Source organism: Onychomys torridus, chromosome 7 (assembly GCF_903995425.1).
Source record: "Onychomys torridus chromosome 7, mOncTor1.1, whole genome shotgun sequence".
Taxonomy (NCBI): domain Eukaryota; kingdom Metazoa; phylum Chordata; class Mammalia; order Rodentia; family Cricetidae; genus Onychomys; species Onychomys torridus.
The window spans coordinates 111,182,140-111,205,837 of NC_050449.1; the positions used below are offsets into that span (position 1 = coordinate 111,182,140).

At 45.7% G+C, this 23,698-nt stretch overlaps 1 protein-coding gene across 1 annotated transcript in view; it reads left to right on the forward strand.

Moving 5' to 3' along the window:
* The window catches only part of Itga9 (integrin subunit alpha 9), a 308,478-nt gene that overhangs the window by 228,728 nt on the left and 56,052 nt on the right, over positions 1 to 23,698 (forward strand). Inside the window, exons 19-22 of the mRNA XM_036193333.1 lie at positions 10,857 to 10,943; positions 12,976 to 13,055; positions 17,543 to 17,632; positions 20,221 to 20,329. Of these exons, the coding sequence (XP_036049226.1) occupies positions 10,857 to 10,943; positions 12,976 to 13,055; positions 17,543 to 17,632; positions 20,221 to 20,329 (366 nt within the window). The remainder of the gene's footprint in view (positions 1 to 10,856; positions 10,944 to 12,975; positions 13,056 to 17,542; positions 17,633 to 20,220; positions 20,330 to 23,698) is intronic.

The window sequence follows — 23,698 nt, forward strand, 5'->3', positions numbered from 1 at the left end:
GTAATAATGACTGCCTAAGTACTACACATAGGGAATGAGGAAGTAAGGCTGGAAAGAGACAGGCATGATAGCAAATGACATACTACGAAGGAAAAAGTGAGTAGCTCTGGTACAATTCAGGGTATAATTCACATCTGAGAACATTCTAGTCTGAGACAAGGGAACATGAGTAAGTGTTCTCTTGAATTCCCAAGCACTTCTCTCCTGTGTCCCCAGGCAAAGACGGTTCTAGAAACCAAGGGTCATCCTCACACACACTGGTGCTAGCATGTGATATAAGAGAGTGCATTGTAAGGAGACCTGTGAGGATACAGACAGGGCTGTGGCAGCCTGGACAGCATTCTTCCACAGCCTGTTCTTAGAGAGTTGCTGTGTGGCCACAGTCGTGTGAAGCAGGACAAAAACCAGCATTGAAAAAGCAAGACATAGAAAACCACTTGGAAAGGGAGGAAAAATAGGAATGAGTGAAACTGTCCAGAGTGGAACAGACGCATAAAAATGTTGGTCATTCTATTACTTCTGCAGCATCAGAGTGGCAAGTCACAAATAAGCCAGTCCATTCCCCTCAACCCCTATACTAAGACAGCTCCTAACACTCATCTATCATATTACAAGCAGCACAAACATGCTGTACTTCAGACCATCTCCTAACCATGTGGCTTGATCGTTTCTTCCAAAGGACCAGGAAAATTCATTAATGTTCTATGCAAAGCTCTAGCAAGATAGAACTGAAAACCATTCATTAAAACAGCCTAAAGTGACCCTTATTACTTGTATGGGCCAGTCATTCCAAACAACTGGCTACTCACCAAAAATGCTGACACCAAACATGGAAGACCAAGAGTAAACCTGGAAAGCAGAACCTATCTCCCAAGGCATGCTAACCCCAGCCCAGAATTTTACTATATTTGTAGGGTTTTTTTTTAAGTATTTTTATGTGTAATGAATGTTTTGCCAACTTGTACATGCATGTCTGATACCCAAGGAGGCCAGAAGAGGGCATTAGATCCCTAGGACCTGGTGTTACAGACAGTTGTAAGCCACCATGTGAGTGCTGGGAACTGAACCCAGGTCCTCTGCAAGAGCAGCCAGTGCTCTTAGCCACTGAGCCATCTCTCTGCCCTGTTAGTTGGTTATGTCTCAGTTCAGTGCTCCTATAGAAGTGTTTTTCAATTGTTCTAATGATGTACCGATCAGTGAAGCTCTTGGCCTCAGGCTTTTAGGCAATGTGCCCATAATTACACACCCGGAAATATGACCTGTGCTCCCTTCTCTGTCCTATGGGAAACTCTTAAAAGCTTAAGCTTTGGCTGGTGTGTGAGTCAGTGTTGGAACAGCTGCCAAGACAATAGTTCTGTGTCTGTGTTACTTCAGGTTAGCTCTGGTCTGGAAGTCCCTCCCCACCCCCATGGTGCTATTGGGAAGTGATAGACTCTTTAGGAGGTAAGACTTAACTGTGGGCCTGCCCTTGAAGATGATATTGGGACCTGGACCCCTTCCTCTCTCCCATCTCCTTGACATTGTGAGGTAAATACACTTGCTCCATTCCACACTCCCGCCAAGATGTCATGCCTCACCACAGGCTAGCTGATCATGAGCTAAAACCATGAGCCATCTCTACTTTCACATTGTGTCTCTTAGGTATCTGTTACAGTGACAAAGATAACTAAAACACAGGTTTAAATACCAGAAGAGCTCTCTAAGGAGACAGCCGCATCTGTGTACCTCCAATTCTAACTCATGAGATGGTCACAAAACATCTTCCAAATAAATCTATGACAAAGTACAAGCCCTATGTTAGGCACAGAGCCTTGGACACAGTCCTTGGGTCCACCAAGTAAATCTTTGAATGAGAGGCTCTCAGCTACACCATGTAGCTTATAAGTGGTAATTCTGGTTACTGTCATTCATGATAGTGTTGACCTTCACATTCAAATGGTTGGCTACTCTCCACCATGACCTAAGTATCTGTATGAGTCTGCTGGACCAGTCTTAGATTCTGCAGATGAACTTACAGATGTCATGGTTCCTTACAAAGGAGGATAAAATTACAGTAGTGATGCTGCACTGTGGAGTATTGCTGACAGAGTGGAGTAGGGGCCCTGGTACTTTTCTTATAAAGAGTTGCCCATTCCAGCTCCTTGTGCCCAGATTGCCCAAACACTCAGAGTACTACTCTTTATTCTTAGAACCAGTTGGCCCTCCTCCCTTCTGCCAGGCCAGGCATCCTCCTTAGAGACAACAATGACTGGATTACAAGAGTATATGGGCCAATAAAGAGCATTGTGGATACTCCATTGATATTTATTATTAAACAAGAAATTGAACAAGGACATGTAAGAATCAAAACATTCCTGTTTCACACATGAAAATTAGTTTACCAAAGCTATTTCTTGTTGTAGAAGCATAAAAGACACAAGATGATGGACGAATTGATGGATGGATGGATAGATGGATGGACAGATGGATTTTCTCTGGGTCAACCAGAGTCCTGGGATTAGAGCTCATCTCTCTGATTGTCTACAGCAATGTGTTCTGAATGAACCCAGCCTCATCTAACTCCCTGCCATCAGGGCCTGGTTTACAGAAAACATGTCCCCAAGGCTTCCATCTGAGGACTAACAGTCTGAGACAACCATCATTGCACAGGGGCTGAGTTATCACCATGGTTACATGTCAGCAAAGGTGCTGATGTTTCCCTTCTACTAGGGAGCATGCTATAACCTCCAAGTTGATAGTGGCTGCATTAGCCTGACAGCAAGAGTTTCACAGATGACTACTTTCCATAGTTTACACTCACACTCAGAATTCTTCCTAAAATGTCTCATTCTGAACTGGTGTGATGAAATATGTCTGTATTCCTGAGATTCAAGAGGCAGAGGCAAGAGGATTTAGAGTTCAGGTCTAGCCTTGGGTAGATAGTGAGACCTTATCTTGAAAAAAAAGAATCCTGCACTGGAGAAGAGGGCCTAAAGTCCACTGGAGGACCTTAACACCATCTAACTTTTCAGGTCTTAACTCAAGAGCCCATAAGAACCACCCAAGGAGCTTTCTACCAACACATACCCAGGCTGTCCACTTTCGTTCAGTGGGGCCATGTAGGGGCCTCCATGTGGTCTTTCTAACAAAGCTTTCTATGGACCACCATCACTGTTTTCCCTGTAGCATCAACTAGATTTGGGAGCTGCTGCAGTCTAATGGCTCAGTTCTGTGCCAGGGCCTGGGGTCGGTGAGAGCGACATGCCTGTGGTCTCTGCATCATGTCCTCAGCTAGGTCTGGTGCACAGCTGTTCCTCCTGGAAGATTCTGCTCCCAGTTAGGAATCAGCGACAAGTGTTCGTTGTTTATCATCCCAAAAGGAAAGTGGTGCAAGATTGTTCAGAGACAACAGAGTAGGGGAGATGATTACAATAATTTCAGAGCATGCCTCCAAGAAGAATCCCATAGCTTGTGCATGCCACCTTTCCCCTTCCATCTCTTCCCAGCAAGAGGCAGCCACTAGTGCCCCCTTCCTCTGTATTCACCTAGTCTGCACATCTTGCACAAATAGAGTAATGTATATGACAGAGTCCTTTCACTTAGCATTTGGATTTCAAGAGACACCTACGCTGTGATGTGTATGCATCAGCACTTTCTCATTGTTGAATAATATCCTATTCTGTAAATACTCCATGTTTTGTCTGCTTGTTGATCAGCTGATAGAGGCTAGATCATTTCCTTCTGTATTAAAAGGTGTTAACACTGTTCCCTTAAAAGCAGGCATCTGTTCTTAACTTGTCAGTCATAGAGCCCTCTGTTCTGAGCTGGGCATTTTATAGAACAGTGAGTAAGTGTGTGATTGGTTGAATGAATGCATGCACCCATAAATGCAAAGACAGTGTCTAAGGCAATGGCAGAGGGTACAGCACCATCTGCACAGTACACGTGACATATGACAGGGTTTATGTCAGAGCCCAAGTCTCATGTACCAAATGTTCAAATGAGAAGTCTTTTCTCACACCCACGTTGTATTCTGTTCTAGATTCATGGAGCTGAGGATTGGATGAGGGAACAGGAAGTTACATTTAAAGACAATGTGCAGAGAGGCAGGTCTGGGCATGTTGCTTTGGGCATCCATATGCCTTCTCCAATTGGCTCCATTGTTTGCCCACTAAGAACCCTTGAGCAAGTGATGGAACACCTTTGCACTCCAGTTTTCTCCTTGTAAAGTGAGAATTAAGAGGGAACTGAAGTCCTTAGACAATGGACTTAACTCAGTGCCTGGCATGTTAGTGAGGCATTGCTGAGCAGAGGTCATTTGGAAAACCATCCCAAATCCTTCAACCCTGGTGGGGCATCAGGGGGTCATCTCAGGCAGGTGTCATGACTTCATATGACAGGTGATAACATTCAAACTTGTAGAAAGCATGGTTTATTTGCATGACGACATATAACAGTTGCATGTCTAAACCAACAGTCAAAGCCTAGACACGAATGCCGAAGCACACTCTCTTTCTAAGCTGCAGGCCCCATGTGTTTCACTAATGAGAATTTCATGAGCCCTGTCCAGGAGAATAGACCTCTGGAGCAGGACATTCTGTGATGAAGCAGGCTGACTCATTGTTGAAGGGAACCAGTGAAGGCTTCTCCAGACGCAATCCCTCTTTCTGTGGAGCCCTGTCATTAGGGGGCTAATGTTCCTCTGTTAAATAGGGAGTTTGGACTAAAACACCTCCAAACAGAACCCCCTATCAAAGGACCCCAAAGAAAGGGCTTTAGAAGAACACACACCAAGAGCCAGACATGGAGACCTGAGGGGCCTCTTCAGTTTAGCAAACACATGTAAGAACTAGAAAATGGAAAGTAAAAACTCCAAGTTCACCCTGACTCTGAGAGTAAGCTCACCATGGACCTCACAGACATTCTGTCCAAAGGCTGCTGTGTTGGTGGCCAAGTAAGTCCCTTCTCAGAGTCTGAAATCAAACCCTCTTGAGCATGAGAGGAGGAAGACCAAAAGGCCAGAGAGGTGCACTGGCTTCATTGTCTGATCCTCCAAACACCCCCATGTTGTTACAGAGTCTGGAACCTGGTGCTGCTGGGCATGTACCCAGAACTGGGACAGCCAAGGTATGTCTGGAAAGGAGGGCTTCTTCGAAGCAAACATCCCTCATGCCAGGCAGGCCAGCAAATGAGCTGCTGTTTGCAGACCCCCTCATTCGAGGCTTGCATGAGCCAAGCCCACTCACTTAATAAATGCAAAGTCAAGAGTTAAGCACCAGGCAGGCACCAAGAATACAGAAGCATGTGTGTGCAGACCAAGGATGCTTTCCATCATTGTGTGTGTTTTTAATTAATTGATGATTTCCTATCTTGAGCATAATGTGCATTGCTATAAAATTTCAATTGGATTATCTGTGATTGCTAGGGAGGAACCCTGTCAGCTGCCCTGCTATCCAGGGGAAAAAATGGGACTGGGAAAAGGGCCAGTTAAGTGAATTGGCCTAAAGTCCAGTCCAAGATTTTACAGTCAAAATATTTTCAAAATATTTTGTAGGACTTCGCTTGCAAGATAAATAGAGACTTGTGAAAATAGGTTGCCTTTATGCTACATTTAAATATCACTTGGTACTTTGTAATTATGACTTTCAAAGATATCTTAGACCTAAGGTAAAAGCTTGATGGTATTGATTAGCCTCTTTAAAACACACTGCCAGGGCTGGACAGATGGCTCAGTGGTTACAAGCACTTGTTGCTCTCTCAGAGGACCAGGGTTTGATTCCCAACACCCACATGGCAGCTCTCAACCATCTGTCCCAAGTTATTTCCTTTTCTGGCCTCTGAAAGTACCAGGCCTGTGCATAGTACAATACATACACATAGGCAAAATACTCGTACAATAAAACAACAAAATAAGTAAACCTATTTTTTAAAATAAAGTAACAATGCCTGAAAAGCAACAAAGTATTGGATGAACAGCTACTGCATGAAACCTTTCTTAATATATGATGCCTCACACCTTCACCTTTTAAAAGTGTGTGTGTGTGTGTGTGTGTGTGTGTGTGTGTGTGTGTACCTTAGCTCTCTCCTTTGACCATGTGTGTCCCAGGAATTAAACCCTGACCATCAGGCTTGGGAGCAAGTGCCTCTACCCACTGAACTATCTTGCCAGCCTAGTCTTCTTGCCTGGGATACATGGGACCCAGTTTCAAGACATTCACATATGCAGGGGGTTGGGGAAGAAAGAGAACTGTGAATGAACCAATGTTCATCCTGGATCCCATGACCCCTGAGTCTCCTAGAGATACATATTCAATAGACTGTAGCTCAAGAATCTGCGTTTTCAAATGTTCCTATGGTTACATTAATGTAGGTGATCTTGGGTCTCTAAGTGAAGACCCCTAGCTATGTGCATAGCCAGCCATTAGAAAATTTAAAATCAGCCATATCAGTTATTTCTAAGTGCTGAAAAGACTTGCAATGGTATTCTCTTATATTTATCTTCTCTTGTTTGCTTGGTTGTATTTTGGAATTTCGGGTGTTATACTGCATTGCTATTTTCTAGGATAAATTGTTTTAATGTTTAACTAAGTCCTTAAGTCATTAAATTTCACCTAATGTATTTAGCACCCAAATCACGAAAAAACATCCTGGGGCTGCAGGGATGGCTCAACTATTAAGAGCACCTGCTGCTCTTGCAGAGGACCTGAGTTCGATTCCCAGCACCCACATGGTGACTCATGACTGCCTATAATTCCAGCTCCAAGGGATCTGCTGCCCTTTTCTGGCTTCCATGGGAACTAAATATGGTGCAAACACATACACATAAAATAAAAAAGTTTAAAAAAATTTAAGAGCATCCTCAACATCCCAGAAACCTCCTGTGTTAGTTCTTGACCTTCGAGCCCACATTTTGTTGTTTCTGTTTCTGTGTGTTTGATTAAGTACTTTAGTGGCAGGCTATATCTATAAATTAATATATTGTGGCAAATGCTTATATTTTTAAATACTTATTTTATATTTATGAGTGTGCCTGAGTGTATGTATGTGCACTGTCTTCATGCAGGATCCCAAGAAGCTCAGAAAATGTGTCAGATCTTCTGGAATTGGAGTTAGAGTTGGTTGTAAACAGCCAGGTGGATGCTCGGAATCAACCCCAGTTCTCTACAAGAGGAGTGAGGGCTCTTAACCACTGAGTCCTGTCTCCTCTCCAGATGTTCTTTGTTGTTGTTGTTGTTGTTGTTTGAGACAGAGTTTCTCTGTGTAACAGTCTTGGCTGGCCTAGAACTTGCTTTGTAGACTAGGGTGGTCTCGAACTCACAGAGATCCAACTGCCTCTGCCTCTGCCTCTGCCTCTGCCTCCCAAGTACTGGGGTTAAAGACATGTACCACCACCACCACCCAGTGCAAATGTTCATATTTTTAATAGAAAAATTTATAGTAGTTGTTGTCTTAGTTTGGGTTTCTATTGCTGCAAAGAGACACCATGACCATAACAACTCTTATAAAGGTAAATATTTAATTGGGTGGCTTACAGTTTCAGAGGTTCAGTCCGTTATCATCATAGTGGAACATGGCTGCATGCAAGCAGACATGGTGCTGGAGAAGGAGCTGAGAGTTCTGCATCTTGATCCTCAGGAAATAGGAAGTGAACTGTTTACCACACTCAGTATAGCTTGAGCAAAGACCTCAGAGCCCACCCCCACACTTCCTCCAACAAAGCCATAACTCCTAATAATGCCATTCCCTTTGGGGGCCATTTTGTTTCAAACCACCACAAGAGTGTAAAAACAGACCCTGAAAATTGGGTGGAAGAGCTGGGTGCAGTGGTGCATGCTGGTAATCACAGGAGGTGGAAGCAGGAGCATCAGGATTAGAAACATGAAGACATTCTCAGCTACGTAGTGAGTTCAAAGCCAATCTGGTCTGTATGAGATCCTAACTCAATAAAAAGGAAAGAAATTTGGCTGAAAGGAGCATGATAGCATTTCAGTGCCTGGGTCTGTGGGTGGGTTCCTAGCCTTGTCTTCAGCCATGCTCATTCTCTAGATGGTATAGGCCATGAAAGGAGTGAGGAGATTGCTTCCAGAGCTGCCAGGTCTTATCCAAATTCTTTCTGGCTTTTGCCCTATCTGCTGAATGACCTTGGGAAAGTCCCATGACCTCACTGAACTTCAGTCTCCAGACTTGAGACACAAGGTTGGCACTCAACAAGTGTTGCCTCACTGCTGCTGCTTTTCTGTCTCCAGACTATCAGTGCCGTGAATGTCCTAACTTGGTCTCAGGAACACAGAGAGGCCTGTGTGTCATGAGCGCCTCCTGGATTTCCTCTGATCTCAGAAATCTTGTGCCTAGTGAAACAAGAGCATCTCCCTGTAGATGCTCTCCACACTCTCTCAAGACTGTTTGCAGAGACAGCCAAGGCTGGAAGCACTGTACCCATCCCCTCACACTGGCATCTACTTCCCAGCCTGGGAAAGCTGGACCTTGAGCTACAGAAAGAAATCCTATTTTCCTTGGTGTGTTTTGTTTGTTTGTTTTGTTGTTGTCTTTTCAAGGTGCGATTATGTATTTGTTACCCTTAAAGACTTGTTTTTGACTGGACTCAGTCTTAGAAGGAGAAGCTCTCAAGGAGGACAGCCGGTGTCTCTTGGCGATCTGTTCCTGGAGCTTTCCTTTGGCTTCCCGAACTCTCTCTAAAAGTTTAGCGTATTCTGCAACCTCCTCCTTGTTTTTCTTAGTATATTGTTTCTCCAGGGCAACACATGGGCATTTATGCTGCAGGACACATGAAGCAACAAGATGCTGAGTCTTGGGTGCTTTGGTCCTGGGCTTCTTACCTTCTTTGTTTGAGGGCTCTCTGATAATGTGTTGATGGGCATCATCTTTAAAGATACTAAAAAGCTTTCAGAAGCCAGGCAGTGGTGGCTCACACCTTTAATCCCAGCACTCTGGAGGCAGAGGCAGGCAGATTTCTATGAGTTTGAGGCCAGCCTGGTCTACAAAGCGAGTTCCAGGAAAGGGGCAAAACTATATAGAGAAACCCTATCTCGAAAAACAAAAATACATACATACATACATACATACATACATACATACATAAAAAGCTTTCAGATTCTGCTAGCTCTTTTAGGTTCTAACTGATGAGGCACAGTAGTGTCTGTCTGTCCAGGATTTTTTTTTTTTGCAATAACCAAGTTGAGAACACTCAGATTGGCATCCACAATGCATCTGCAAACAAATCTGGTCTTCCTCTCTCCAGTTCTCCTTGCTCTCTAACAAGAAGGCCCTTACTCGACAGCAGGTACACTCTGCCATGGTTAAAATGCCTTGCCTCCTGGGAAAACCTTGTCTGTCATCCCCACCACTGATTGGGACCACACAAGGCTTGCACTTCACCAGAGCAGAAGCTGCTGCTTCTGTTGCCACATGCTTCTCACAGAACACACCAAGCTTGTGTCATTCACTTCTGTGAGTTTCTGACAGCCAGTAGCAAAGAAGGAGATATGCAGCTTCACCTTGACACAGCCCACAGCTTAGGTAGTGCCATGAAAAAAACATTGTTGTTGGAGTTTTTAATAATTTGTATTTCTTAAGCTAATGAGATATTGAAAGGGGTGTTTAGTGGGTAGGCGTGGTAGTCTGAAAGAAAATGGTACTCATAGGGAGTGGCACTATTAGGAGGTGTGGCTTTGTTGAAGTAGGTGTAGCCTTGTAGGAGGAAGTATGTCACTGTGGGGGGTGGACTTTGAGGTTTCCTATGCTCAAGCTATACCTAGTGACACAGTTCACTTCCTGTTGCCTGTGAATCAAGACACAAGAACTCTCAGCTCTTTCTCCAGCACCATGTCTGCCTGCATGCCACCATGTCCTACCATAATGATACTGGACTAAACCTGTGAACTGTAAGTCAGTCCCAATGAAACGTTTCCTTTATAAGAGTTGCCATGGTCATCATGTCTCTTCACAGCACTAGAAATCCTAACTAAGACAGTAGGCTTGGATAAAGGAGACAGGAATATAAGAAACTTCTAGCCCACCTGTGGTCCAGCTCACCTGTGTACCAGGGCAGCCTGGGTTTAGACTCTATTTCTTCTCTCATTGCTATAACAAAATACCTCACAAAAGCGCTTAAGAAAGGGAGGGTTTATTTGGGCCCACAGTTTAAGGTTGTAGTCCATCATTGCAGGAAGGCATGGCAGCCAGAGCAGGGGGCAGCAGGTCACGGTGCATCTGGAGTCAGGAAGCAGAGAGAGATGGATTCTGGTGCTCAGCTCACTTTTTCCTTTAAAAAAAAATCTCATTGTAGTTATTTATTTATTATGTGTGAATGTGTGTATACCACAGATATATTTGGAGAGAATGGAGCACAGTTTAGGAGAATTGGTTCTTTCCTTCTACTTTGTGAGTCACAGAGATTAAACTCAGGTCATTTGGTTTAGCAGCAAACACCTTTACCACTGAGTTATCTTACAGGCCCCTCTTCATTCAGTCCGTATCCCAGCCCATGGGATGGTACTGTCCACAGTGAGGGTGGATCTCCCCTCCTTAGTTAAATCTTTCTAGAAACATCCTCACAGTCATGCTGAGGGGTGGTCTCCTGTGTGATTCCAAATCTGGTTCCATTGACGACAATGGTTAAGACCTAAAGCATTGGCCTAAAATGATCTGTAGTTTTGTCCCCTGCTGCTGTCTCAGGGGACCCTGGGGAAGTGGGTGGCATCCAGAGAAGAATGGGAGGCTTAGTCTCCAAGCTCCTGAGGGCACCACAGTCGGAGACAGTGAAATTTGCTATCGAGGACCCGATGGCCTCACTGGGGCCCTCCTGTGCCTCTGTCTTCTGTGCAGTCTAGTCATCTGTTGCAACTTTTCTGTTTCAGGAGGAAATGGGCATTTCCTGTGAGCTGCTGGAGTCAGACTTCCTCAAGTGCAGTGTGGGATTTCCTTTCATGAGGTCCAAGTCAAAGGTGAGGCCTTGGCAGAGGTGGGGTGCTTCCTAGGCCACTGTTGCCAGCTCTTCCCATCAGTCATTTATTGCTGTGCACTCACATATGTGTACACACACACCACACACCCTGCCTCCCATGGCATGTGTCTGTCACCGGTGCTCTGGTGTGTGCCTAACCATAGCACACACTAGAATGTTCCATGAATATCTGCTATGCTATATAGTCATTCTATTCGAGCTTAAGAAATCTTTCTCCTTCTAAATACCAACTTGACTGCAATGCCTTCAACTTTTCAAAACATGAACTAGAATACAGGTATTTCTGTTGGGAAAATTTGAGGGATCTCCAGAAAATACTTAGGACCCAAGGGAGTGATAGAGTCAGGCACCTTTGAGTCTGCAGCTATTTTCTGTTAGGATGTTAAAGAAAACTCTCTGATTTAACTTTCCCCCTCTCCTCCCCACCCAGTCATAGAACTGTCTCGAGCTCTGTGGTCCGCACCCCTGTCATTGTTTTAGAATGAAATGAGGTTTCCTCCTGCCTTGGCAAATCACCCAAACCCATCAACTGCATTTGATGTACCATGTCTCATAGTCCACAGGCCAAGAGGGGGCAGACAGAGGAAGACCAGGCACTATGGGTAGCTTTGCCCACAGTAAAGCATATAGTTTGAAGGTACTCATGCACACACACACATACACACACACACACACACACACACACACACACACACACACACACATCACTTCATTTAAATGTTTTGAGTAACAGAAAATAGATTTCATTAAGAAACCCACACTCTTTCTTAAACATGCTATTCTGCTGTAAAAACCCAACTGATATCACAAATCAAATCCAAAATGTATCTGGTTATTTCTCATAGTGGAATGTGGGTTACACCAACAGGTATTAACTCTGAAAATGTCGTAAAGTCAATAGAAATAATAACTACCGGAATATAGATCTCTTGTTTCTGCTGCAGGAGTCATAAACATAAATAACCTTATTCTGCTTCATTTTTTGAAAATTCCACATACAGTTATTAAGACCCTTAGAAAAACTAAACCCAGAGGTGAGGGTGTAGAGAGGAGAGTTTAAAAAAAAAAAAAAAAAAAAAAAAAAAAAAAAAAACAGCAAGTTACCCGAGGACTGAGCTTCCCCTACCTGTGGCCCCTCACACTCACCTGTCCTCAAATCCTGGAGTCCTCGGGTGCCAGGACACCTGCTCAGCCTCATGACTACACTTCAGGCTCACTTTGATTGGCAGTGTTTCTGCCACTCACTTCTAGCCTGACCAGTTTTCATGCCTCGATCTCTGATTTTTACTTCACCCAAACCACATGTCCTCACCTCATTTCAGTATTTAGTGTGGTTGACTTACCTCAGGTGTTCTGCCAGGTCTGACTCTCCTGGGACAGGGTCTTGATTGTCCCTTCTTCTGTGTCCCCCGGCCCTGCCTTCCTCCCTCATCCTCCTCATAAACCAAGTCCCACTGCCACAAAGATTTCTGCCTAGAAAGGGGATGTTTGTGTCCATCATAGATATGGTCCAAGTTAATGGTCCATGCCCATTGCTCCCAAGTAGCATTCGGTTTAAAAGAATTCAGTGTCTCAACAAAGCATGCAGTTGCCTAGAACTTGCTTTAATGGAAACCAAATACCTGAGGTATGTTAAACAGCTCACAACCTGTCAGCATTTGCTGGCATTAAAGGCCGTCTTCTAGATGTCACAGCTGATGAGTATGTAAACTTGGAGAGCCTGGGGGTGACAGAAGTGAAGCCAGAAACTCCTGGTTTTGCAGTTCCCGTGTACCACTTCCTCTGGGACTTCCTGTGGCTGAAAGGGGTGATGTGCCTCTCTCTAGAGTTGGGGAAAGGGCGTGGTTCTGCTGTGGAAGCCTCCTTGCCTGGGAATCAGAGACACATAAACCATAACACTCACTGTACAGTTGAGCTTCCAGAGGACATAAGCTTCAGACCATTCTAGAAAACTTAGTTCAAAATGTGGATCACTCATGGTTGCCAAAAGTGACTTCTTTCTTTTTCTCTAGTATGAGTTCAGTGTCATCTTTGATACAAGCCACCTGTCTGGGGAAGAGGCAGTTCTCAGCTTCATCGTGACTGCTCAGAGGTAAAAAGGCCATAAACAGATTTTTTTTCAAAGATAAAAACATTATGGGATTGAGAAAGGACATACCTTGAGCACCCGATGGATGCAGAGGATCGGAAGTGGTCACTCGGTGGTAACCCCCGAGCCCTGGGTGGGATCTGACCTCTGCAGGGTGGTCATCAGGTTCTGCTTGCTGACTGTACTTGCTGCTTCTCTCACTTCTGTGGCCAAATGCCCGTGAGAGGAAGCCCAGGGAGGCTCATGTTGGCCCGTGGATAAAGGGGTACGGTCCATCGGGCTGGGAACTCACGGGAGGAGGCTGCTCGCTCACATCTCAGTGACCCAGGGGTCAGAGAGCTGGGGCCAAAGCAGGTGTCCACCCGCTGCTGTTTATTTGAAACGTCCTGTATCTGAGCTTCCACAGGAAGATCTAACTCCACTGAGTGCAGGTTAGTCCTCCCTGTTAGTCTTCCCCGGAGTCCTCTCACAGACATGCCCGGGGGTGTGTCTCCCGGGTGACTGCAAATCTACTCAAGCTTAGATCAAATCCAGTTAGGACTGTCACCCCCAGTTACCACTTTTGACTGAGCCTGGGAGACCTGAGGATCAGCTAGTCATGGGGAAGTCTACAGCTGAGGGGAAACAAGCTGCTGAGGTGATGTTCTAGTTCAAGGTCATATAATTAATTGGCCAGTTCCTGTGTGGCCATGTTTTCCAAATCAGACAGATGTTCTCTGCGGATTGTCGGCTAGGCCATCTGTTTCTCAGGGATACACACTGAATCATTTCACAGAGTGGGGAAAGCCACCTGCAGCCTGAGGGCCTGGTAAAGCCAGCTGGCAGAGGCACCGAAGTAGTGTACCTAGAGAACAGGACTGTCCCAGAGGCCAGGTAGACAGACAGAGAAGGGTATAAGGGATGGTAACTTCTCTCTCTAGGAATGTATATGGCTGTGAGTGCCTGAGCTGGCCTTTGGGGGGTTGAGCCACAACCTACCCATGCCTTGAAGTAACATCTAGGTATGAGAGGGCTGGCAGCTCCAATGCAGGGCAGACAACTGTGATGAGGTGCAGGCGGTGTGGTTGAACACCCAAACATGTTCACTTAAGTTGCTAGTTGTATGGCTAGAAAAATGGCTCAGAAGAGAGTGAGCTAATCTTGCTGAAGACCTGAGTTCAGTTCCCAGCACCAAGCTTAGTTAACTTACAACTGTCTGTAGCTTAAGCTCCAATGGATCTGACACCCTCTTCTGGCTTCCCCAGACACTACACACACACACACACACACACACACACACACACACACACACACACACACTTTAAAATAATTTTAAAACTCTAAGTTTCTAGTTGAAAATATGTTACAAGAATCCTCTGTGTACCCTTTACCCAGATTCACCAAATGTTAGCATTCCTGATACATGGATTTAACCTTTCTTTCTATGTAGATTGTTTTTCTTGACCATCTGAAAACAAGTTGTACAAACCATGCCCCTCGATCCATAAATACTCCCTGTGCATTCCCCAAGGACAAAGCTACACGTGGCTGTCCAACTCAAGAATGTCCACATGGGCACGTTTAATCCACCGCCGTGGTCCACTTATCCCATTGTCTCAGAGGTATCTTTCCAGCCCTTTCCCCAGAGTCACAAGACTGAGCTGTTTTCTCTTTGCCTTCTTTTCAAGTTCACATGAAACATCCCTGTGATCTGCTAAGAATACAGACAAAGAGCAGACAGTGCAGATTTCATTTCTGCAGCTGGAATTCAAGAGCAGTTCTAAGGTGATGGTAGTGGGGGCATTTCCATCCTGAAGCACAAAGCACATCCGTGAATTCCACAGTGCACCCTGCTGTGCTATGCCTGTGTGAACCATAGACATGGGAGTGAACAGTGTCCATGGGCCTCCCTAAGAGGAGGAGGGTGGGAACGCACAAGGTAATGACAGACAGAGCTGAAAGAGAACCAGTCTGAGTCATCAAAGGTGGGAGCAGGCCCAGAAAATCTGAACTACATCCTGACAATAGTGAGGAGTTGCTTCAGGCTTTTGATGAGTTCAGTAGTACCTAGTTTCACTAATGTTGCTGTGGTAAAGTGTCCAAACAGAAAGCAACTTAGGAAAGGAAGGGACCTATTTGTTTGACCATACCAGGTTACAGTTCACTGCAGCAGGGACATCCATCAGCAGGAGCTTGAGGCAGTCAGTCCCATCCATCTGTAGTCAGCAGCAGAGAGGAATGAATGCACACATGCTCACTGGTTGACTTGTGTTCAGCTGGATTTCTCCACTCTTGCACAGTTCCAAACCTCCTGCCTAAGGAGTGTTGATGCCCACAGTGGACTGAGTCTTCACACACTAATGAAGACAAACCCCCCACCAGACACATCCACAGGCCAACACAATGTAGACATCCCTTATTGAGACTCTCTTTGGGCTGTCTTATGTCTAAAATGAAAGCTAACAGTCACACTGACAAGGTAACAGCTCAGCACATCACACCATTGTCTCTGTCTGTTCTTCCACACCCGGCACAGCCTGTGGTCATGAAAAGGAACAGGACATGGAAAAGATTTCCATGATACAGCCTGCCTCTAGCCTCACTCCCCCTGGGAGGCCAGAGAGGGCAGGGGTCAGAAGCACAATGGAGAAAGCTTCCTCTCCTGTCTTAGAATGACATGTCCACTAGCTAGTGGTGTGCTGGGCTTGAAGGCACCATGGAAACACCTGGGGAGCTTTGAAATCTACTGATGCCTGATGCAGCTCTACCCATGCCTGGGATTTAGAGCTAATTGGTCTGGGGTAAGAACTGGACACTGGAGTTTGGAGAAAGACTTGATGCTAATTAATGTTCAAGGTCCAGAGCCACTATCTGTATAGTCCTGAATGAATGTGTCCGCTCTGTGTTAGGTACCTGCTACTTACCAGTTACAGGGATAAACATAGGTGGCATTTTTAAATGCTCACTACCACTAAAAAAACTCATATACATTAGTAGCAGCTAATTCCTTGGGTCATAAATGTTAAAGAGACCCACACAGCCGTTTAAACATACTGAACTGGTCCACAAACTTGCTTCTCTTGGAGATTTTGTGGAAATCTGGTCTACCCGCCCCAAATAGTTCTCCTAACAAATACTTGCCTCCCTGCAAAGACAGACAGATCCCTAAAGCTCCTTATCTCAAATGTGACAGTTAAAATATCAGCCATTTCTCTCTTCCGTCACAATCCTTTGACAATCCTTGCCTACTTACAGCTTTCAGAGGGCATCAAACTGAGATGAAACAGTGTCTCATGACCCCTCATCTCTACCATCAGCAGCCTGGCCTGGCAGCCCACTTGGAAAAGTCCCAGCACGTGGAGATTGAGGAATGGCAGAAAGTTGTTTGATGTTTGGTTTCTTTATCTCAGCTTTTCAACTTGGCTCATTCTGGAGCCCTTACTTGATGACAGATCAAACCATTATTGGGTGAGAGCTGCCAGCAGCCCCAGGTGGCTGGACAGATGACAGAGAAAGGGATGACTCTTCCATCAAGAGCCAATTACAGGCCTGGAAGGATGCTGGGTGTAGGGAGGGTATGGGGCTAGGATTGTACCAACTGCATTGGCATGGAAGTCACCTCTGTCCCTGGCAGTGATTCCAATGCTTAGATTGCTTCCTGGAAAAGGCAAGGAATCTAGTCATGCGGGCACCTGATCATGGTGTCATGTGCTATGGACACTCTGTGAGGGACTGATGTCATTCTCATGTACAGAAGACAGATGTGGGTCCAGGGGCACTGAGGGTGGCCTTGCATGGTCAGAGTCATGAGCACCATCATCTCAGAACAATGGGAGAGAGAGGAAGGGATGTGGGAGCTATTTTAGCTCTGTTGCCATTCAACACTTGCTGGGTGGAAGAGGAAGGTGGGGTGGGGGCAGAAGGGAAGGACGCAGAGCAGGTGAGGTTAGCAGATGTTTGGGAGCTAGATCAGTTTATGAAACAAATGCTTCAAGAGGCCCCACATGTGACAGAGGCTCCACAGTGGCCCCTCACAGCACATTCATGAGGAAGAGTTAAATCTTGGCTTCTGCCATCCTGTTGGGGCTTTCTTTGGTAGGAGCCTACTCACCTGTGTGACAGGGAGAGAGCAGAGAATTTGTATCCTCTCTCTATTCTACCCTAGTAGTCCTCAGGGGTCTCTGTGCCTTCAGTTGGGGCACCCAAGATCCATGTCCCAAAGTCTCCCCAGTGAGCCTGAGTCCAGCTTCTCCACCATGCAGTTCCTGGGTAGCAAGCCTCCCGTGGCTTCTTCCCATTCCTGTGTCTTTTCTGTTACCTATTGGTGTTTCCTGGGGTTGCCTGACATCTTTGTACATGCCTCTGTAGAGGGGTTCTCTACCCCAAACAGAATGGGGACAGAAAAAGTGAGTCTAGAGGATGTGAGGCTCAATGTGTAGCATGGGGCAGGAAGCCAGCTGCGAGGTGGCTTGCACTGACGGCTGTCCCTTCTGTCTCCCCTTCCCACACAGTGGAAACATGGAGCGCTCCGAAGCCCTGCATGACAACACACTCACACTGGCAGTACCGCTGGTGCACGAAGTGGACACGTCCATCACGGGGTACGTATCAGAACACAGGGTGCCCTGCAATGGGAGGTTATGCTGCTCCCGATTTCCATGTGTCATAGCCAAGAACAGGAGCCCAGCCACCTCCCTGCCTGCCAGCCTTGGAAACTTACCTTTGGTGACCCATCCAGACCTCCCATCTGCTTTTTTTTTTTTTTTTTTGTCAATCCCAGCTACCCAGACACATAGCTGGTGACACGGGAAATGAGATGAGAAGTTTAGACCCCACAGTTTCTCCGAACATTCTGTGTGTCCTTATATGCACCCATTCCTGTACACCCATACCTAACACACACAATCACTCCAGAATGCTGTATAGTGGCAGGCACTGTGGTCATGGGATTAAAGTATCAGCCAAAAGCTGCCAGGCCAGAGGTTGCACTCGGTGTTCCTCAAACCCTAGCTCACAGGAAGGTTGCCCTTCTGATCAGCTCCATAGTCAGTTCTGGCTTTTTGTATTTCTGTTACCTCCTTGAGCACAGCCAGAAACAGCTCTGCCTTACATCTGTGATGGTCTGGAATGGACAGGGAGCCATGGCAACAGCAATACTAAACTGTCCAGGTAAAGTCCACAGCCATTCAGTGCCGCTGGCTTTGCTGGAAAGCAGGGCTGTTGGCTGTGGTCTACATGAAGCGACCTGAGGCAGCTTTCAGCCAGAGCTCAAGCTTAGAAAAATGAGAACTCGGTTCCTGTCTCCAGCTTCAGCAAACAGATTACACACCTCTCTGAGAGGAGAGAGGCGGGCTGGGGAGGGACACACAATTGGTTTACATCAAATGAGAACTCAATGAATCCTTAACCCAAATGCAAGCTGAACTTTCTCAAAGTTCAGGTTCTCATGTCAGGTTTTCAGTGCTTCTGGATCTAAGCCTTGGCCCAGAAGGGAGATGCTGCTCCATAGAGGGAAGGGCCATCCCTGTAGTAGCCGGACTCTGCTGGGAGCCAGCGGAAAGAGCAGTCCTGCATTCCTGTCTGGCATTTCATAGCATGGTTCTTAGGCACGAGGCTCTGGTGGGGTGTATTTGTAAAATGGCGCATGTTGCCTGTGTTCACAGCTCTGTTTTTAACCCTATGGTTTATTTATCCATTCTAAGGAACAGGACAAAATGCCCAGAACCAGGCCTTGTCCTTGGGGATAAAATGAGAAAACCTCCCCCCACACACTCGATCATGTTGTCGAGGTCTTGGGAGACCTGGCTGTGAGGTACTAATGGTCCCCCATGAAACCATCAGTTAAACAGATGAGTCAACCTGCTCTTTCCAGGGATGGGGAGTGGGGTGGGTTTAAATGAACCAGTTCTTGCCATTTGGCAGGAGTTGGAACTCACAGTGTTACTAGCATAAAGGATTTATGATAAGAATAGAGGGTGGCTGTTCTCTTGGACTCGGTCTCACGGGGTCTCACACTGTTGTATTGGGAGGCTTTGAACACCTAGAATCCACTATTAGGGGGCATCAGCCTGACCTCTGTAGTGTGAGACTTCAGCTTTATTCATGTGGGCAATGTGAAAAGTATTGTTACCAACTGAAGTCACCTCTTAGAAGACCACAATCTAAAACCCCATGAGATCGTGCCACCATTGAGTTTATTCTCCTTTGAGATACCTATTTCTTTTTAATGTTTTAGTACATTTATTATTTGTGTGTATACAGGCATGTGTGCACATGCACAGGCACCGTTGTACATGTGGAGGTCAGAGGGCAACTCAGGAGAGTCTAGGTCTCTCCACCCACCATTCTAGGGACTGAATTCAAGTCATCAGGCTTTGTGGCAAGCACCTTTACCCCCTCAGCCATCTTGCAAGCCCCTAAAATAATCTCATTTTTAATAAAAATGGAAGTCTGATAGATATAAATGGTGCTGAAAAATGAAGTTGTTACAGTCTTGGTTGCCAAATACATAATTTATTTACATTTATTTCTCAAAAGTTTGTTATCAGTGTTCTCCACAGAAATTCTTTTCAAATGACAAACAAAATGTGTGATCTTATAATCAGGGTTTTGTGGTGGGTTTTGTTTTGTTTGTGTAACTTTTGATTTTTAAAACCTGTTTTAGAAACAGAGTTAGGAGGATGCCTGGAGAAATGGCTCATTCAGTAAAGTACTTACAGAATAAAAGCATGAGGATCTGAGCTCAGATCCCCAGCACCCATGTCAGAAGCCAGGGGTAGCCATGAGCATCCATAAGCCCAGAACAGGCAGATCACGGGGGCTCTCGTTCAGTGAGAGTCTCTGCCTCAGAAAATAAGATGGAGAGAAGCAGGAGGACCCCTGATGTTGACCTCTGTGCTTGTGTTCACATTGTGAACAAACAGAAACATATACCCAAAGAAATGTAGTCTCAGTATATAACGTTTAAGTAGCTTATTAGTATGGCCTAAGGCTAGAAGACATGCTAGAAATGTCCACTAGGAAGCCATGGGCCAGCTGTGTCTATTTGCAGGAGAAAGAATTGACCACCGAGCAAGGAAGAAAATGGGAGACATGGGTAAAGAGAGGTGATATTTGAGCTCTCAGCCCAGCAGTGACCTAGGGGCCTGACCTCACATAGAATGACAGAGTTTGTGTTTTCCTCTTTCAGAATTGTGTCCCCAACCTCCTTTGTGTATGGTGAGTCTGTGGATGCATCCAACTTCGTTCAGCTGGATGACCAGGAGTGCCATTTCCAACCCCTCAACATCACTCTTCAGGTACCCACCCCAAGATGTGTCCCTAACGGGAACTGTTCCAGTCTTTTTCTGGTAGGGGGTATTGGGGGGACAGAGATGAGAGAGAGATGAGAGAGAGAGAGAGAGAGAGAGAGAGAGAGAGAGAGAGAGAGAGAGACTATAAACCTGCAGATCTCTGTGCTTTTCCAGATTTAGAACAGCCACAACAAAGAACAGGTTTAATACAGTTCTTTATGTTGTGGTGACCCCCAACCGTGAAATTATTTTGTTGCTACTTCATGACTGTAATTTGGCTAATGTTATGAATCGTAATGTGCATCCTGATGTGCAGGATGTCTGATGTGTGACTCCTGTGAGGGTTGTAACCTCAGGTTGAGAACCTCTGCCAGAGAACAAGAGTTGTGTCAGGAAGTCCCCCACCCTAAGGGCTTTCAGAGAGCATCCAGGACTTCCATGGTGACTCGATTGAAGTCTTCTCCCTGTGGGAAACAGCCTTTACAAGTTCAGTTTTCGGAGAGCAAAACCCTGTGAGCCCATGCACCTTAGTAAGTGCACTGGCCGCACACTGGGCCCGGACTGACTAGGCTTCCCAAGCATAAGCTCCACAGGTCTACTGGCTGTATGGTCTGTAGACATCAGAAGACTGTTGGTCCTTCTCTTGGAGGTTACAGACTTTTTCTGATAGAGCCAGAAAGTAACCATTGGAGGCCGTATGGGCCACATAGCCTTGGCACCTGTTGAGCTATAGGCTGTAGCAAGCAGGTAGCCACAATACATGTATCTTTTATATACCATGGAATGTTATCCTGATTTTTCCCCCAGAAGTTTAATGGTGTAACTTTTCTTAGATGCACACTATATAAGAGTAAGCACTGGGCCAGATGTGGTCTGTAAGGCCTAGTTTGCTGGTCTTTGCTTTGATAATATGTATTCTAACAGTATGAGAGTATGTGGATGTGACTCCAGAGGGACCTCCGCATTGGCTAGTCTGTGTCCTTTAAGGGGCAAGTGCAGGGAAAATTGGCCCCTGGGAGAAAGGATGTACAGTATGGTCCAGAACTAGGTGAGGCGAACCTGGGCAAGGGTATTAACTGGAAAAGACAAAAAGAAATGACCCCTCTTGTTGAGTGAAGACCACATCCCACAGTCCTGGGTTCTGCCTCTTGATGCTTCCCCCGCCCACCCGTCCTCCTGCATGGAGAGGATGGTGTCCCTATGTGATAGTCACTACTGGGGCTAAATTAAATGATTCTCCTTGTCTGTGGTTCCTCCTGAGTGGACATAAGGGATAACAAATAATGGTGTGGTGAGGGCCCAGAGGGTGAAGCCAAAGTATTGTCTGTGGGGCTCACAGACAATAATCTTGGCCAGGAGGACCCTGAAACCGAGATGGATAACACATGTTTCCAGCTTAGAGAGGATGCGTCCTCGACCAGCTAAGCCCAGCTGTCACGCCCTGCCCTTGATTTACAGAGGAGACTGGGAAAGAGCTTCGGGGTTGACTGTGGGGACTGTAGAGCAGCAGCTGTGGTCGCGCCTCCGGGTTTCAAAAGCACCGCTCAGAGACTGTTTATTGTTCCCTTTGTGTCTCTCAGTTAGATAAGAAGCAAACACCAGGTAGATTTATTTTATTTTTGTGATTTATATCCTTTCTTCTCTTGAAGTACAAGATGTAGACAAGAGAATTATTTAGAAAGGTTCAAATGACCCAGACAGTGCCATTAAATTAATTAATTAGTTCATTAATTAATTAAATTAAAAATTTTAAAAACCCTGAGGATTGAAAAAGGCAAGAAGATTTATACTAAATGTTGATTATTAGTGCCTGCTTAGAGGATAGAAGAACAGGATTGATGGATGGCTGGGTGGGTGGATATATGGATGGATGGATGGACAGACGGATGGGTAGATGGATGGATGATAGATGGGTAGAAGGATGGATGATGGGTGGATGGATGGATAGATGGATAGATTCTGAGAGCAGGCAGCTTTTTCTTCCAGTTGTCTCTCTAAAGGTGTTTTTAAAGGGAGCTTAAAGTTCAGTGTCTAGGAACATAGCTTATTTCACATGCGACCTAAAGCAAAGAACCCCGCTGAAGACTGTGGCCCTGGGGAGTGAGTGATTGGCATGGCCCTTAGATAAAACATTGGTGAACTGTAAGCTGGGGCCTGAGGAAGCTTCAACTGTCAGTCCAAGTGTGAGGCAGTGGGCCGGGTCTGAGAGTGGTTAGTGATCTGCAGATTGGAAAAGAGATCTTCCCACAGAACAAAGCCTTCCTGGAACCTTCTCTACTGACTCATTTTTCTGGTACAACCATTGTTATCACAGTTGTGTGCCGAAAGGTCACTCAGATCAGTAGTGATAATGACCAAAAGTGGGGGCTGGTGTGGAGAGAGGGAAGGAATATGGAGAAATCTCTTGAGTGTTCCCATATTCCAGCAGTGTCCCTCCTGAAGTAGAAACCCCTGCCCCAAGGAAGGGTCTTTCTGTGTCTTTTATTAGTAGGTCAGTCATTCAACAAGATACATACAAGCTAAACGACTCCACTGCAGATACAGCTGGGGGAAAGCAGAAATTCTGTCTGGGTGGCTTTCTGTGCTTTCTGCATGGTTTTCTGACAGAGACACGGAAGTCTGTTGACTGTTAGTAGTGACTGGTTTGTGGTGTGGTTTGGTTTCTTTTGGCTTGACTCTATCATCAGGAGTCAAAATGCTTACCTCACCTGAAGAATTGTGAGGAAATATATTGCAGGTGTTGAGATGGTGGCACACCAAGCTGCTGTTGCTTCAGTTCATTGGGTTTTTTACACAGAACCTTACCATGGAGCCCTGTCTAGCCTAGAAATCACAAAGATCCACCTGCCTCTGCCTTGTGAATGCTGGGGTTAAAGGCGTGCACCACATCTGGCTGCTGCTTTAATGCTTTTTGAGACCAGGTCTCACTATGTGACCCAAGTTTGCCTAGAACTGGTAACTCTTCTGCCTCTGCCTGGTAAGCTCTGGGAAGATAATGTTAAAGGTAAGTCTGGTAATACAAGCTGCCATTGACAAGTAAAGGCATGTGAGCAGAAAACTTATCCCTTATGCTCACCCTCCACACTTTCAGTGGGATTCCCGGGCAGCGACAGGAGGGATCTCTGCAATTCTGCTCTTGAGTTTTCCTTGAAATGGGTTGTTTCAGTTGTGGCTGGATACTCTTTCTTTTCCTTGTGTTGGAAGGCCGTTGTTGTAAATGCTGTTCTTTGGGAATCAAAAGTTGACAACAAACAATCTCTCATCCAGTCTTATCTTTTTTTTTTTTTTGGTTTTTTGAGACAGGTTTCTCTGTAGCTTTGGAGCCTTTCCTGAAGCTCACTCTGTAGCCCAGGCTGGCCTCGAACTCATAAAGAT